Source organism: Penaeus chinensis, chromosome 12 (genome assembly GCF_019202785.1).
Source record: "Penaeus chinensis breed Huanghai No. 1 chromosome 12, ASM1920278v2, whole genome shotgun sequence".
NCBI lineage: Eukaryota > Metazoa > Arthropoda > Malacostraca > Decapoda > Penaeidae > Penaeus > Penaeus chinensis.
This window is the reverse complement of record NC_061830.1, coordinates 4317061-4334287: the sequence shown is the minus strand read 5'-3', so window position 1 is coordinate 4334287 and position 17227 is coordinate 4317061. Positions and strand designations below refer to the sequence as shown.

The following is a 17227-nucleotide window of genomic DNA, read 5'->3' as shown; positions in this document are numbered from 1 at the left end:
TGAAAATAAATAGAAATAAGCCTTTAAAATAGAAGAAACATAACTCATTGGAATTTTCTACTAAATGCCCTGGTTGTTCTCCCTAAGATCTACAACATAGACTGGATTTCCTTTTCTATCAGTAAAATGGTACAATTTTAAGAGACAACTACTTTAGCTTGCAAGACAGATTTTTTTACCCTCATTGTAATGGCTATTCTAATACTTGATGTTGTTCATCACTGTAGGCCACAAGACTGATACATTAGTAATGCACTGTCAAGCAACAGTACTTGATCCTCCAACAAAATGCCTAAAAAATTCTGGTCTGCAGAGCTTTCACTGGTTCATTATTTGTCAATAAATTCATAACAAGGCTTCATCTTGCCATAAAATACATGGAGGTGTGTTGGCCTTTGTTAGATCACCAACAGACATAGAGGCCATGCTAGTCAGCACAATGACAGTGGCCAAGGCAGTTTCTATATTCTAAAATAATACTCAACTTATTCACAATTCTCATGTTAGTATCTCTACTAATTCTTTAGTTATCTGTGCACATTAGCTTGCAGTTTTCACTTGTAATGAACTCTCAAAGAGTATGTCATCACCAGAAATAGCAACAACATATACTCTGTCCACTAACTTGCACCTTGCTCCACAATTTCAAGGTCAATCTTAAATCATTTCATCTGCAAAGAATCTATTATACTAACTTTAACTCTTGGATAGGTGATGGTCTGGTGAATTTACATAATCAAAATACCATATATACAAACTTCTGCAGTTACATAATCCATATTCTGTTCCATAAATAGAATGAGTGCAGCATCAACCATTAACTTCTTAAAAGTAACTAATCTATCACAGAATACGTGGTGCACATTCTACCATTTCTACCTTCATTCTTTAACAAAAAATACTAATCTTAGCTCCTATCTACCTCATAATTAGATTCATAACGAAAAATCAGCTGAAGGTTTCCCAATTAACCACAACTTTCGCCACCCATTTCCCCACCTTGACCTTCAGGACATAAGCTAATGAAACTCTCGTGTTATTTCCACGTACCACACCATATATCACAAGCCACAGGCACATTAACAGTCTCTGAACAGACCCTAAGATCCCCATAATCCCTCAAATAAGAAACAAACCTGAGGGCGTTGAGTGAGTGCTAAAGCAGGCAGTAGTAGCAGGAACAGGGTAAACAAAGGCCAATATTCTACTATAATTATATATTGATTTAAAAAGGGTAAGAAATTGGGTATTTTCTTTACTATCTGATATGATGTGTATTTGTATCCTTGTGTTTTATTTATTGTTTTGGCGTTTCTTTAGTAATTGATGTAATTTTGGTGTCGTAGTATTTTTTAGAAGACTTCTTCGTACTTGATTTATTTATCGGAGAATTGCCTCGTAGTATTCTCAAAGAAAAGATCAATCATTGTATTTTTAGCCTGGTTGCATTTCTTAGTAACTCTTATTTTGTCGTAAGAACTATTGATATAATCTCTAGTTTCATGTTTGTCTATTCTTGCTTACGGCTTTTTTTCTTTTCTTTTCTAATTTAGTTGAAGAAATGTGGATATACTTGTATGCTCAATCAAGCACTGATTTACTGATATCATTACAGTATATAAGTTGTCTATTTCTACGGTGTTGATAGCATTCATGTAATTTTATTGGTGTTTTGCATAAAAAGCCGTTCGTGATTTGACATTGAAAATACTTGGAAAGCCATATATCACGCTCTCTATGCGTACATTTCATTAATATTATAGCATTAGGCGTATATTTTTACTCAGAAATCATATTAGAAAGTTTTACGATATCTCTCATTGCCATATTAGTCTTTTGTTGTGCTGACCTTGAAAACGAACAACTTTAGAAGTTCCGATAAAGCCCCATCACGACCTGAATTTATGAATGAAACAGCTGATTTTAGCGTTCGAGTCTACTTCAAAAAATAATAGAATGTATAAAGATTCCGCAGATTTGAATAAGAACTATATACTTACATCCTTTAGAATAGAAAGAAAATAAAGACATGCAAAATTCCATAGTCATCAACTTATATAGTTTACAATCGAACGCACGGAACAGCTGTTCGTGTGTAGACGTCAACAAGTGTACTTCGCTTCTGACACTTCTAAGGATTAAGCCCCAAAGGAAGCCTCGGAAGCCTCAGAGATGCATTCAACAGGGAAATCCAGCATAGAGGATCAGTTAGCACAGTATAGACTCAGGAAGAAGAAGGAAGAGGGCTACAAAAGCGTAAAAAAGCGGTTCTGGGAGTTGTTATGTTCCGCGATGTCTGTTATGAGGAGTAATAGCACAGCCTCCGAGTCCGAGAGCAGTTCGAGTGTTGATGACCAGCAACCCAGAGAGCATTCCGATGTGAAGGTGAATATTGTGGCTTTTAATATGTCAGTCTATTTGTCATTTTATGAGTCTATCTATCTCTGTATGTATATATCTATTAACCTGTCCGTCTATCTGTCATTCTATGTATCTATCTGTCTCTTTATCCATATATCCATCCATTTATACCTATGTGTGTATTTATGTCATTATCTATAAATTTTATCAGTCTATCTCTATCTGTATTGGAAAGTTTATATAAATATTTATTGAAGAAGTTGTATATGTCTTTTAAAACAATGTCTCGTCATTTGAGTGTAATATGCATGCTAGGCTAGGTTTGGGGTGGGATTTAAAGCTCTGATATGAAAGTGGCCATAGCAGGACTATCTTGAAAGAGAAAATGGATTGGGGTATATAAGAGAGGTAACTGCTCAGTGATTACTGATCATTTTTATTTCTAGGTGAATAAATGTTCAAGTCATATGAGCCTGAGGTGTTCAAGCTGTTAGTTCTTAGACTCAGCTGTTACACTGAACTCCCAAGTGATAAGAATCTTGTTCTGTGCACAGAGATAGGTTCTTTTGAGACTCAGGTTATGGGTATTACTTCAGAAGTCACTAAGAACATTTAGAGGATAGTTTTTAAATTCACTTTTGACTAATGAAGGTTACATAGTTGTCTTCCATAGTTTTCAAAGAATTAATGTTGCAATAAAGATTATAATGAACTAAACTTCCAGTGATTTTTTGCTCTGTAGTGTATGAACTTTTATTGTGTGCAGTTAAATCATAACTCTATGGTTTCCTTGAAGCCATAATTTTATGGGAAGTGCTTATTTCTCTAGCATCAAGTGAGCAGTTTATGAGACAATTTGGTTGCCAGTGTTCAGTTCTATATTTTTACTGATTTTTCTTGTAAAAGCTCTGTTTTTTATTAGTTGAACGGCCAATGTGAGCTTGAGTTGAAACATGGCAGACAAACTATTGCCCAGCTATTTGCCATTTTATTTTACTACAAATTATATGAAGAGCCATTCATAGCCTTGAGCTTTTTTGTTGTAAGTTTAGATTTTTTATGGGGTTACTTATAAGCCCCAAAATAAGAGCTGGTTCTTTTTCAGATTATATTTATCAATAGAAAATCAGGGAAAATTATTAATGTCATGTAGTGACATTAGACCCCAAACAAGTTTTAGAATAAGTCACTCAGATCCAGTATTTGTATTTTTTTTCAACCACTCCCTCATTATTATTTTGAATTGTCAAAAGTTTGGATATTATTGTATTACTGATTTTTTTTTTCATTCAAAGTTTACATGATTTGTTTGTTGTTGCATTTGTAATTTTTTTTTTTCAGAATTTTTAATTGTTTTTCTTAAATTACCAGTTTTTACTAACATCTTGGGATTTAGTATTTGTTGTGTTATTCACTTAGTGGAGACATACCTTTTCATATTTATGTTTGTGTTCAAGTTCATATAAAAAAAATATCATTAAAGGCATATGTTTTATATATAAGGAGAGGTGTGGTACATGCAGGTATATATAGATATATTTATAAATGTTCTCTTGAAAAGGATTGAGGCAACAAAAGGCAGGATCCTTGTTTCTGGTTATCAAATGAATTTCAAGTTTATTCTTTAACATATAGACAAGGTCATAAAATTATTTATTTTATTTGTATTATAGATTTGATTTTATTGTAGTCAGTATTATTATGACAATAATTAGCATTATTGATTATATCTTTAGTACTGTTCTACTACTCTTGTCTTTTCTTTCTTTTTGAGTGTCATTGTAGTTTAACTTAATTTGGTATTATTATATATTTGTGGTATTATTTTAAGAGATCTAATCAGTTTTATTTAATTGATAATTAGTAATCTTACAGTACAATTTTGTAACAGAATTACACAAATATGGAGATGTCTAAAGCAGGGGTTCCCTGCCTGAGGACCACAGGGTATTTTCTGAAGTAATGTGAAAATTATGTCAAATTAAACCAAATTTTATCTCACAGTGCCTACATATATTCATCTCGCCTGTCAGTAAATTGGAATCTTTCTAAGTGTTCTTGTCCTATAGCTACTGATACAATACAGTATTTATAACTAATAATAACTGAATTTGAAAAGAGCCATGGAGATTATATATTGGTCCGGGGTCCCTAGAATGAAAAAGGTTGGGAACCACTGGTCTAAAGGAACTGGTAATATCTCAAGACAATATATATATTTTTTTTTTTCCAGATTTTTTTTGTTTTTAGATTTAAAGCTTCTTGTTGATCCAGCAGTTTGTTTACAAAAACAATCAGTCTTATATAATATGAAATTCAAGTAATATTTAGAAAAAAGTCAGCTGGACTGCTTAACACACACTTTAAATTCCATTATTATGTCTACTCTGTATGTGTTAGAAAACTAACAAAGATTTTCACCACCTCAGGAACTTCGCAAGAGATTAACTGTCACAAGAGAGTCCTCCTCAGGCACCAGTGCAGACCACAGCGATGCAGACAGTGCAGGAAACTCCTCACTCCCGTCCTTTAGCTCCTACACAAAGCTAGACTGGATGGCTTTGGGGCTGAAATGTGCCATGTGGTTGATTCTCTTCAAGATCTTCATATTACTTGAATTTGGAGCTGTATTTTTTATCTTCAGTGCCTTTGCTTTTATATGGTAGGTTTTAGAAGGGTAAAGATGACAAGTATGGTCATTTTTTATTTTATTTTGGTTCTTAGTGTAAGGGATGTGTAAGCAGCATGTTTGTTGAGTGGAAATTTAGTGTTTAAAGTTGTGAATTATTTATGTGCATGTAGTTTCAGCTCCAACCTTGACTTGTGCAGTTGAGCAAATAAGAAGTTGCAGCATGATAGCTAAGAACTAAACACACTGCTAAGGAAAGGATGTTAAGCATACCTTTTTACCAACCCAAAGAGAAAGTATTTTATGGGCTTAGATTTTTTTTACCATTTTGCATGTAATTTTCAAGTAGGTATGATTAATGCTATTTGGAAAATAGTTTATTTTCTTAACAACTGGAATCTGCAAGGAAGTTTTACAGTGAAAGGGGTAATGAGGTGGGGGTTAGTTCATGATTAAATATGCTGCACGTCAGTAGTAATAACTCCCATTTTATACTTCTCTACAAGGTAAGGTAAAATTATTTTTATAAATAAGAATTAATATTGCACGCAATAGCTTATTGCATGGAAAATAGATTTGTCAATATGCATAAGCTAGTCTATGTAAGGAAAAATAGTGACTTTTCTTTCTAAATCCTAGACATTTTACCTTTGTTAATTAAGCCTTTTTGAATACTGTTAATGATTCCCTCTCCACTACTCATAAGGTGTAGTTATATGTAAATATGCATTCTATTATTCTAACTATTATCACAATGTGTTCCAGGTACAACATGAGGTCCGAGCCCAAGAAGAAGGGGGAAATAAGTGCCTACTCTGTCTTTAACCCCAACTGTGAGACGATAGATGGAACTCTGTCTGCAGAACAGTTTGAACGGGAAATTTTACATAAGATGTAGACAGAGGCACAGGGAATAGCAAGATCCGTTCAGGAAATTAACTACGAAATATTTTGTTGGAAGTGAAATATATTTATCCATCTTCACAATTATTTTGATTTTCATTTACTATGTTTAAGGATTACTATTTGGTTATTGGTTAATATTTTTGCACTTCAGTTTTACAGATATTAGAGTAGGCAAGAAGGTTGTTATGAACTCCAATGCAGGAAATCCAAAACCAGTGTTTTGTTGGTTGCGAAATATTATCACTCATTTCTTGTCCTCGGATCATCACTATCGTCTTTCAGTAAATATAGGATTTCATCAGTAATTATGATTTTTATACTTTTCTTGGTGTGAGGTTTGTTTCACCATGACTTTGCTTTTGTTGTAATGTTTTCTGTCAACCGATCTTGGAGTTATCCTAAGGTAGTTTTATCTCGGTTGAAGTTAGTTTCGAAGTTTGTATCTTTCGGACTTAATGCATGGGTTTTGGAAAACAGACTATTATTTTGTTTTGGTTTATATATTTACTTTCAAACAATTATCATGTCCTGTACATTGGATAATCCTAAGCAGTACAGTCTTTCCATTGAAAATATGGAAATTTGTTATCATATAATATTGTTAGTTACCAGATATTGCTGAATGTGATATAACCCATTTCTATTTTTAAACCCAGTTTTATATATAAAAAAAGAAACAAAAGGCAAAACAAGGTTTTGATTGGTGTGACACGGATCTATAATTTAGAAATAAAGGTTATGAAGAAAGCCAATAATCAAAACACTTTATTTTTCAAAAAAAATGTACACTGTACAATGGAATAAACCAGTACTGACTGAGTAAAGAGCCGAAGCTTTGAGCAAAAAACAACGTGAACCATGAGATCCTGAAGGAAGGGCCAAAAAAGGAAATCCATTTGGCAAGTATAGTAACTACAAATTCCATTGGTGAACAAAACCTAATAAAACCAGGGAATCAACAATTACTCACACTATTGTCATACCATAGAAAGAAAATAAAAAAAATAAAAAATAAGGTTAACATGCAATCAATAGTAAATTTCTCCAAAAAAGAAAAGGCAATTGGCTAAACCAGATGACTATTTCACACTGACTTTCATTTTTACTTCATTATACAATGCTGGTGTGCAAAAAATTACAAAGGAACCCCCTTCTGTAAACTGAAAGTCACTAGTCTGGATGGTGGAGGAAGCATATTTCATAACAATAGTTCCTGATGACTTTTGTCTACTGAATTTTTTTTCTTTTTTTAATAAAAGCTAGAGTAGCTACAAACACAATTATTAATGAATAATTATTAATACTAATAATGCCTTCAAGCAAAATGTAACTACTGGTGATTTTCAGTCTACATGGGAGTCTCCCTTGGCAGATAATGGAACATCTTCAGCCAATAAAGTTCAGAACCACAGGAATTTATGAAAAATCTACTTCAACTTTATTACACAACCAGAACAGGTACTACCGATTCCATATAGTATGTTTAACAAGGTAATTTTCATTATGGGAAAAAAAAAAAAAAAAAAAAATAGAGAAGATAGCAAAACTTCAAAGAGAAAAAGAAAATTATTGATTTGCATAATAATGCCACAAGAAAACATGTCTAAAATAAGAACACAGGACCTGCTCTTTAGAATGTCTGAAAAGCCAATGACAAGGAACCTATAATAATCCTTTTTTTTTATTTTTTTTATTTTAGAGATATCACAGCCTTGGCCTAAAAGATTTTCCTCTATAACTCCAAAGTTTAGTTGAATACATACACATGTGATATTTAATTTACTTTGAACTGTACTGGATCCCTTGATGTAGTAAAGTTATTGCCAATATCATAAAAGAAATTGTGAGCTAATAAGGCACACAAACTAAATCCATATTCTTTTATTTTTCACATATATAAATATACTGGTTTGCAAAAGAACCTTTAAAAAATGAAAAACATCTTTTATTAAGCAGTATTTTCAATTTGACAATATAAAAGCATAAATGAGAATGGAATATGACATGAAATAATTTAGAGACTGAAAACGTTAAAGCAAAGGATGAAATGAACATGATGGCCACAGAAGAAACGTGATTTTGAATGACTGGACAATTGGCCATATTCAAGAAAAGTAGAGAGAAAAAAATATATACGTATTTACACAACTGGTCACTACAAGAGTTCAATGGATTTTGTCACTGTGCACAACAGTCTGGTCCACATGGTTTCTAGCAGAAATACAACTGGAATAAAATTTCTTTCTAAATGTTCACAACAGTTTCACTAGCTTACAACCATGTCTCACACTCCTGAGGTTTGGCATTTCCTCAAAAGAAAATTTGCCCTTTTGAAGGATTAAAACAAAAATAATAAGTATCTATATATGTATAATATATATTTATATATCACCTTGAGTTCTTTCTCACTTTTCCAAATGAAACAGTAACAAGTCATTTCCCACTTCACTTATATTTTTCAAATTCAACTATTAACCCTCGTCACAGTATCTTTGAGGTACGTACTGTATATACACAAAGATTTTCAACACATCTTTTCTAATGTGAGCACCAGTAAATCCACTGTTTGATCACCAAAGTATATTGCTGACTAATTATTTTCTCTCTTTTTCACAAAACCAATTTACACTGCACTTAAAATATCTCGGGTGATGTCTGTCTAGATATGCTGCGGGTCACTCTCACGCCTGGAGATGTCTGAGTCGCAATTGTCCGTAACTCTACACGCGCACTACTCAGGAGCTGCGCAACTTCTCTCGGCGAGACGTATAGACCTGTTCGTTGACGTCTGGTGTGTCCTTTATATGGTTGAAATTGAAATCAGTAATGTTAAGTTCTGCATTAGATGCCTAAATCTAGAGAGATCTATATTTATAAAACTAAAACTACAACAAAATAGAGTTTACTTTGAGTAAACTTTCTACATTATACTATATGGTATTCTACTTCCTACTTAAGTGTTACCTGATAATAATTTGCCTTGTAACAATACATATTGTGTAAGGCTACCAATCAGAACTCCTGAGCAGTTTAGCAACTAGGTGATATGATTCCCAATCTAATGAAGGTAACATTTTTCATACCTTCACAAATGGGAAAACTTTGAAAATTACTGAAACTGAACTCTTTGCAACCTGAATGTACATAAGTATTAGTTACAACATCCAAAAAATAATATTCATTATTCATATTCTCATAAAACTTAATATAAACATCCTGCTTGTAGAGTACAGTGGATATGTATATGGAGATTTCCTTATCCTAAGAGGTCTTGAATTATAATCAAAATTATCTAAATATTAAACCTTTGAGGTAAATATATTTTTTAAAAGTAACTTCTGATATTACAGTATTATATACTGAAAAAACTTACTTATTGCTTGGCAATAAACATGATCAATATAGCTATAGTTGGTAAATTTAAGCAAAATAAAATATTTCCTTTCTTAACCCATTGGATTCAGGTGACATGACTCATTGGATGCAGGCTGGAGTGACAGGACTGTCCTGACATGAGAACTAAGCCAAGGCCTGGGGTGACAGGACGGACACACCATAGGGGATAGAGATCTGGGAGGGAGATTATACTCAGTGGGCATTGGGAAGGGGTCTTGAATTATTACCACAGGTAAACAAGGGTGGAATGTACCATCTATGAGCAATGACTGGAAGAAGGACACTATTTCTGTGCTCTGGATTCTATTCCTGCCTACTGTAACCTTCAGCCCTGAGTGTTTCATAAAACTGAATAACACAAAAATATTTATATATAATAAATAACAATGTTACTTATTGTTTTCCTAACAGCATGGAGTTGTAGACTACCTAAAGGGATAATATGGAGTCTGCTTAAGGAAAACATGTCTACTGCCTGTTACAATGATATTTATATTGATAGGAAACTGGCAAAAAAAAAGCAAAAATTGCTTATGTAGTCTAGATACAACATATTGTTTATGTGAGCCAGACCTACATGCCACACACTCAGGAGTCACTACTCAAGTAATGTGCAGATTCTGACCCATATGGGGTCACAAGGCACCTAGATCCAACAGGTTAAAGCTTTATTTATATATATATATATATATATATATATATATATATATATGTATATATATATATATATATATAATGTCTAATCTCATAAATACATAGAAGTGTGCATTTCTACTAGGGGGGGGGGGGGAAAGAAGGAAAGAAATACAAACTAAAAACTACAAAATAGGAGTAATGCTATAAAAACTACTATAATGCCCATCTAAAAGATACCAAAGTAAAACATTTGTACATATTTAAAGCTATCTGTATCATTCAAACCTGTAAGACAAGACAGATACAAAGCACTTAAACATGCCCGTGAAATATATATTGCACTACACACCTTTCAGTAATGTGTGCACACAACCACACGCGCGCACACACGCACATTCATTCATTAAGGCACAATGACGAGAGCAAGTGAGAGATTTGGGCTACTGTTTTTTTCTAGTAACCTGTCCTTCATGACAAAGTTATTTATCTGGCACAATAGAATATCTTAGTACTAAACACTGCGTTGAAAAACACAAGTCTCTTCCTTCTCATGAGAAATGCATACAAAATGCACTCTTGAACCTATTTATACAAATATTCTGTAATCAGTTTTATTTGCTCTAAGCCAATGATTTGACAGCCAGCCTGGACCTGGTGACAATGGCGTATGTTGACAGGACTGTGGACACGCAGCTCCATGCGTAGGAGACCCAACAGCGTTTCACGCCTGTCAGGGATGATCTTAAATTCAGCATTTCACATCCAAAGGAATTGTCTTTGGAATATGAAATGCAGAGTTTAGTTGCCTTCATTTCCTTTCTTGATATTTTACTTTGAAATCAATCCTTCAAACAGCACTATCTTATAAATTCGTATTTGTGATATGCTAAACAATGTAGGATTTTATTTGCTGAAAATTAACATCAGGGGATAATAAACATTTAACTTCAAATATGACCTACTATTTGATAAGCAAATGCAGTTTTTATAAATTTAAACTCTTCAATAAGAAAGGAAAAAATGCAAAAAATTTGAATATTCAATGCAATAAAATGACTGTGAAAATCACTGTATGATTAACTAGAAAAACAAATCAATAACCAAAAAAACTCTCATGCTTTCATTTCCATTTTTTAAATATTTGACAAAACAGCTTCTCTCCAACATACAGGACCTAAAAGAAAATGTTTGATCATCCCAAATGTTGTGTGTAGAGTCGGAACAGGGCAGAAAAACAACATAATACAGAGAACTCAATACTATTAAGTCATAATGGCATTGAATTATCCATGTCATGTTGAATTTACCAACAACCTGATCACTCTTTGTTTGTGTCAGTGTCAGATGCCTTAAATATAACCCATGGGTAAAAAGGTACTACTAAACAGTAGATAATGGTAAGACAAACCAATGAACATGGACTGATGCCCTGTTTACACCGTCCTTCAAGGATTACCACAAACAACTTACCTAATTTGTAAAAACCACCAAAACATCAATAAAAGACAAACTTATCCACTAATAGGAGGAGAAAGGAAGAAAAAGTTGGAAAAAATAAAATACAAGAATGACACTGTCTACCAGCTCTTGTTCAAGAGGCGACACTTACCCTTTTTAACTGTATTATTATTTTGAGGAGCCATATAGGGGGGAGAGGGGGCCGTTGGAGAGTAATAGATGGTGGCATCGTTTGAGTCCTCATTCTCCGAGGAATCAAACATTTGTGGTGAGCCAACATCTGATAAGGAACTAGAATAACAATAGGTTTCGCAGTCTGAGGTGGATGACAGGCGCTCAGCACGTCTCCGCATCACAGCTTCCATCTCTGGAGTGAACTGTGATGGGGGCTCTTCCCCTGTGGGGCTGCTTCTGTTGCTATAGCAGTTGCTGTAAAGGTAAAATGAATTAACCCCTTTGCCCAAAATGTAGCAAGATTGTAAGCTATATGAAAGGGAAAACAAGGAAAAGAATAGAGAATAGAAGAAAAAAAAAAGAATGCCATGAAAGTATAATCAAACAAGCAAGATATGTGCAACTTTTACACTTCCTTTAACCTAATTTGATGATTAAAAAAACAACTCACCTATTGTGCCTATGACGTTTTTGGCAAACTGGTGGAGATGCTGACTTCTCTCTGATCTTGTTCATGATTTCAATCATCTGTGGGGTAGGATTGTCAAGGGATGTGTCCCGAACAATGCCTAGTCTCTTGGGTCTCTGCTTCATTTTGCGTTCAGCCATCTTTTGATTTTCCTTCTCAATCATAACGTCTTCAGGGTCTATGTAGGCAAACTCTGGCTGATTGGGCTTGCTCAGACTGATACCTATTAAGGAATTTCTGGGGCAGGTTCTTGTATTAACCCTAGGAGGAGAGAGATAAATCAGTTAAAAAAAAAATCAGAAACAAGTAACTAGTAAGATATTAATTCTAAAGGAGTTTATTTCCTTTTTCCTTAAAGCCAATCACTATATTCACTCTCAGTTTGCAAGTCCAATTACCGAAATTGACACAAAGAATCTAAGTTGGAGTTTTGCATACCTCTTATTCCTTGGCCTACATGGAGAGATATTAGATGCCCTCATCATCTTCTTGGGAGTAAAGTCCGATATATTTTCCTCCTCTTCTGAACGCCGCTTTGTGGTTTTCTAGAAATCAAAAATTTCCATGGGGGTTAGCAATTTCTAGGAATGTCATGCATGCAACACATCAGCAATAGACAATATTTGACTTCAATCATATAGCTCAATGAACACAGTACAAAACACACACACACACAAATAACCAAAAAGAAAATAATTACACAAAAAATTCAGAAAAAAAGCCAACACCCATGAAAATCTTTGCTGTCTAAGGATGCAGAAGAAATACCAAGTTCTCGAAATTCCTTTATTGATCATCATCTCTACACCAATCTCAGTTTCTTGACCTGGACATACAAAGTAACTAAACAAAGCGTTTCTAGTAATGTATTGCAATACAAGATACTGCTAAGTAAGGAAATGGATGCAATTACAACATGAGAATGGAGTGTATAAAAATAACATAATGACTGAACACGATTTCTGGTTTCCAGGTTACTTCACTAGCCAAAATTTACCTTAGTAAAAATAATAAATTGGCACCATGGTATCACCACCATAATCAGGCACTTCTGGAATGTATTTAACGCTTCTTATTCATAAGGGCAAGCATCTGAGGGGTAGGGTTGCTAATGCCTGCATACTTTGAGGTATCAGGAACATCTACAGCAGTTCCCCTGCCCCTTCCCCTAGACCCACTCCTACCCCTGCCCCGTGCTCCAACGCGAACGTTGGCTTTCTTACTCGTGTTCTCTTTCTCTGACACAGGGGATGACTCCCTCGTGCTACTGCCACTGCGGCTAGAAGCACCTCTACCCCTCTTACTAGCACCTCTAGCTCTCTTAGCACCACTTCTCTTGGGCTTCTTTTCTGACAGTTCTTCCTCATCCTCCTGCTCTTCTTCATCTTCCACTTGTGTACTATCTCGCTTTCTTACCTTACGGTCGAGACGCGACTTGGGTTTACGTGACACTGGCACTGGTGTTGCTGACATAAACACCAGCTTCCCGTCATCCCGGTAGCCCTTAGCCTTCAAACCCTCGCGGAGGATGTTCCGGCACTTCTCGTAGTCAGGCTTCTCGTCAAAAGCCAGGTTGACCACATATTCTAAGAACTCTTTCAGACCTAGAGATGAGAGACAAGAAAAAAATTAGGCTTAACTTAAACATATAACAAGATTTCAGTAATAATTAACTCTTAATCCAAAAGAAGTCTATTATGCCAATTATTTTTCTCTTTCCTTACCTGGAGGTTGGGTTTCTGGGAAACACTGCGACATAAATGTATCTAATTTATCCATGTAGCCTCTCTTCTGATTAGCTACATAATTGCAATCCTGTAACTTATCTTCCCAGGGTAGTCGTGAACAAAGCCACTGTGTCATGTTGTAGCCAAGGATCTCTAGGTCTCCTCGTCGAGAGTGAGCTGCAACAAGGATAATTCCAAATATCAATATCAACATTCAACAACATATTACTGTAATAGAAAATTTTCATCCCTTTCATTGAAATGAGCTTGTCATGTCAAGGGTCTTCACACTGTCTACTTACCACCAATGTGGGCATCCCGTGATGTAAATTCTATGGTGCCATCATGGGCTTTCCTCTGATCAAACTTGTATTCTTTGTGCTTCCCATCGTTGGCATAACGACAGGCCAGGCCAAAGTCAACAAGGAATACCTGGTGTTCAGTGCCCGGCTGGTGTCCAATCAGCAGGTTGGAGGCCTTGATGTCAGCATGGATGTACTCCTTGCTATGGATATATTCCAGCACATCCAACTAGAAAATAAGAAGATTCAACAATAATCATTTGCCATTAATCAAAGATGCAAATACAAACATGTACATTAAATATACACTTGTACTACCTTGACTGAGTCTACTACTCACAATTTGAATGCCCACTTGAAAGACAGTCTTGAAAGAGAATCTCTTGCTATGTCTCTCTAGGATCTTCTGCAAGTCCATGCCAAATCTCTCCATGACCATGAATCTGTACTTCTGGCCATTGTATTCAAACGAGCCTGATCCCAGGTACTTTGGCATGCCCAAGCGCTTCAGCTTCTTCTCCTTCTTCCAGGTCTCGATGTGCTCTGGCTTGGCTACACGCATGTAGCAGTGCATCTCCGCAAAGAGCGGGCCATTGCTGTGAGGCTCCACCTTGATGACATAGTCGGCTGAATCATCTACAGGTCTGTCAATCTCATTGGAAGCCAAGTAGATCTCTCCAAAGCCGCCCACACCTGCAAGAAAACCCATTCACGGATGTTAACACTGAAGATCCTACACAGGATAATACCAAAAAGAATGGTAATTCAAGTAAACCAATCAACACCTACAGAGGGAAATAACACTTGTCTACTCACCAATACTATTACCAATTCTCCAGTTCTTCTTGGCAATGTCTGTTACAACGACCCCAGGGGCAATGGGGTCGGGCAGCTTGAAACCGTTTGCTGCCACACGCTTCTTGGGAGCAGCCTTCGAGCCTCCCTTGTTTGCGGTTGCTCCTCTGCGGGGAGCCATGTCCGTCTAGTTGGCAGGTTTGGTTTAGAACAAATGTGTTTCCCTTCACTTATTCTCCCCTAATAGCACCAAATCTCTCACTTGCTCTCTCAAAATCCTGCAAAGAAAAGAGAAAGACAAGTCAGTACTGAAAAATATCTTACGAAGTCTTGCAAGACAGCTTTTTTTTCTATTTTGTTAAATTCACAGCTTAGCTCCAATCAATAAAAAACAACAACTTGATATCACCTCCACTGAGACATACAGAATAAGGTATAATAATTAGTCATAGATAAGATGTTTAAATAAAATTCACAATCTTGAACATAAAACTTTCCCTCAGTTAAATCAATCTTACAGGGAGAAATATGTTTTCCTTGGTATTAGGGAAATCATTAAGCAATATTTCCTTAAAACTGTGACCATTCTGAGTCTTTCAACCAAACAGATGACACTGTCTTAGCCTGATAAAGAGGTCTGAGGTAACTTCCTGATAAGAAGTATTGTACTGATAACAATACGATTACCACTGAATTTTACAAAGCCCCTTCCACAGACCTCTCTAGGACTTCCACACAATAACCAGACCACATTGTGCAAAACTAAAAACGAATACCTCAGGATAAATTGCATAGGCCTATCCACCCATTCACCTAAGAAACCCTCTCGAAGTTGCCTTATTCCCCAAACCTCAACCTAAACCTTAAAAAGACATCCATAACAACTCGCCTTGCAAATATAAGAATACTCGAACCCCCAAAATAAGGCCGAAATAGGCAGAACCATCCGCCAAATACGACCGAACGCTTCTCCCGGAGACGTGGCAACAGCGCATCATCTGATCGCTTTTCTCCCCCGAATTTTCCTTCCAAGACCGCCCGAGTCGCCGCGCTTATTTCGCCATTTTGCTCGCGTTCCCCCGCTTCCACTCGCCTCCGACCCCCAAAATACCAGGGCAGCTCCTCTCGCCCACCTCCCCAACGGCCCCGCGAGGCCCCAAACGGCGCCCAGCCCGAGCCCACGACCTCCGAGTCCACGCACGTCTCGCCTCCGCCGCCCGCCGAGGAACAACAAAAATCCTCCACATTCCTCCCGACCCAAACGCGACCGCTCAGCCCTCCCAGTCCTCTCCCGAAAAAGAAAAACCAAAAACTACTGCCTCACCTCAACTTAAAAAATAAAAGGAAGCCAAACGCGAGCTCCTACATCACGTGGAGTAACCGCCTCATCTCGAAAAAGCGTCTCCCTGTGGCCCGCTGCCTCGCTCCCTCCGCCTCTCCAGCGCGACAATGGCGGGAACGACCGAGCATCGCGTTGCGCACGCCCCGCCCCCGCCCGCCGCGTCCCGAGCCCTCGCCTCGGCCGCGGCTTCGGACTCCGCTCGGGGCGCCCGGAGGGGGGAGGGGGGAAAGGGGGGGAGAGGGACGGAGGGAGGGGGAGGGCGAGTCTACTTTGCATGAAGAAAGGGTACTGATTAACCGTTTGGGATTATACACGTAATATCGGAATTTTTTTCATTTACGTTTTCCGGTTATTTGGCGATTATTACAGCTGGCGCTGCGGCGAAATAATGCAGGTACCGCTCTACCTTAGTCCATGGTGATGTGGAATGTTTACGTGTTCAAACCGAACGCCGCTATGCGACATGCGAACATTCAGGTGCATATATAGCATTCTTAAGTGAACAATTTCTACAAGTTCAAGCATGAACATTTTGCCTTCCGCAACATGATGTCATGAGCCATATTGCACGCCATTGCAACCATGGAGCAATTTTGGGCAAAACAAAACACAATGGTTTTAAATTGACAGCATTAAAAAAGTTTTGAAACATGATTCTATCATGAACTAATCGTTAGAGATGTATCCCACAAACACGCAAGCGCGCACACACGCACACGCACACGCACATACGCACGCACACACACACACACACAATATATATAAACATACATACATGCATATACATACATGCATATGTGTGTGTGTGTGTGTGTGTGTGTGTGTGTGTGTGTGTGTGTGTGTGTGTGTGTGTGTGTGTGTGTGTGTGTGTGTGTGTGTGTGTGTGTGTGTGTGTGTGTCACAATATAGGTTTATGAGGACCACCGGCGATACATGAAGGGTCGAACTTTCGTGCAAATTTCGCTAGATCATCTTACTGACTAGGTTCATAGTTTCTCCCCATTAGCTTTCCAATAACAAGACCCGAACGAA

The 17227-nt window shown here is 36.8% G+C and overlaps 3 protein-coding genes across 9 annotated transcripts in view; 1 reads left to right on the top strand and 2 right to left on the bottom strand.

Moving 5' to 3' along the window:
- The window catches only part of LOC125030880 (tetraspanin-1-like), a 488406-nt gene that overhangs the window by 36891 nt on the left and 434288 nt on the right, over window positions 1-17227 (bottom strand). The window lies entirely within an intron of this gene.
- LOC125030882 lies at window positions 2094-5980 on the top strand. Its single transcript, XM_047621211.1, has 3 exons — window positions 2094-2385; window positions 4791-5023; window positions 5756-5980. The coding sequence occupies exons 1-3, from the start codon at window positions 2173-2175 to the stop codon at window positions 5886-5888; spliced, it is 579 nt and encodes a 192-aa protein (XP_047477167.1). The 5' UTR covers window positions 2094-2172; the 3' UTR covers window positions 5889-5980.
- LOC125030875 (serine/threonine-protein kinase VRK1-like) overlaps window positions 6649-17227 on the bottom strand; it is a 108064-nt gene continuing 97485 nt past the window's right edge. For 5 of the 7 annotated variants that reach the window (XM_047621198.1, XM_047621196.1, XM_047621197.1 and 2 more), the window contains 9 exons: window positions 14875-15131; window positions 14399-14751; window positions 14059-14287; window positions 13754-13933; window positions 13446-13633; window positions 12468-12574; window positions 12012-12290; window positions 11538-11815; window positions 6649-8694 (listed from right to left, as the gene is read on the bottom strand). In XM_047621198.1, coding sequence (XP_047477154.1) covers window positions 8531-8694; window positions 11538-11815; window positions 12012-12290; window positions 12468-12574; window positions 13446-13633; window positions 13754-13933; window positions 14059-14287; window positions 14399-14751; window positions 14875-15034 — 1938 coding nt within the window. In that variant the 5' untranslated portion in view covers window positions 15035-15131 and the 3' untranslated portion in view covers window positions 6649-8530. Of the gene's footprint in view, window positions 8695-10062; window positions 10656-11537; window positions 11816-12011; window positions 12291-12467; window positions 12575-13445; window positions 13634-13753; window positions 13934-14058; window positions 14288-14398; window positions 14752-14874; window positions 15132-16177; window positions 16334-17227 lie in introns of those variants that run through there. The other 2 variants (XM_047621193.1, XM_047621199.1) reach the window with 2 other exon arrangements.

Bases quoted from the DNA above. Each gene is read 5' to 3' on its own strand.
- LOC125030882 (XM_047621211.1), top strand. From the start codon at position 2,173: ATGCATTCAACAGGGAAATCCAGCATAGAGGATCAGTTAGCACAGTAT. The intron at 2,386-4,790 runs GTGAATATTGTG...TCACCACCTCAG, and splicing joins GAGAGCATTCCGATGTGAAG to GAACTTCGCAAGAGATTAAC. The intron at 5,024-5,755 runs GTAGGTTTTAGA...AATGTGTTCCAG, and splicing joins AGTGCCTTTGCTTTTATATG to GTACAACATGAGGTCCGAGC.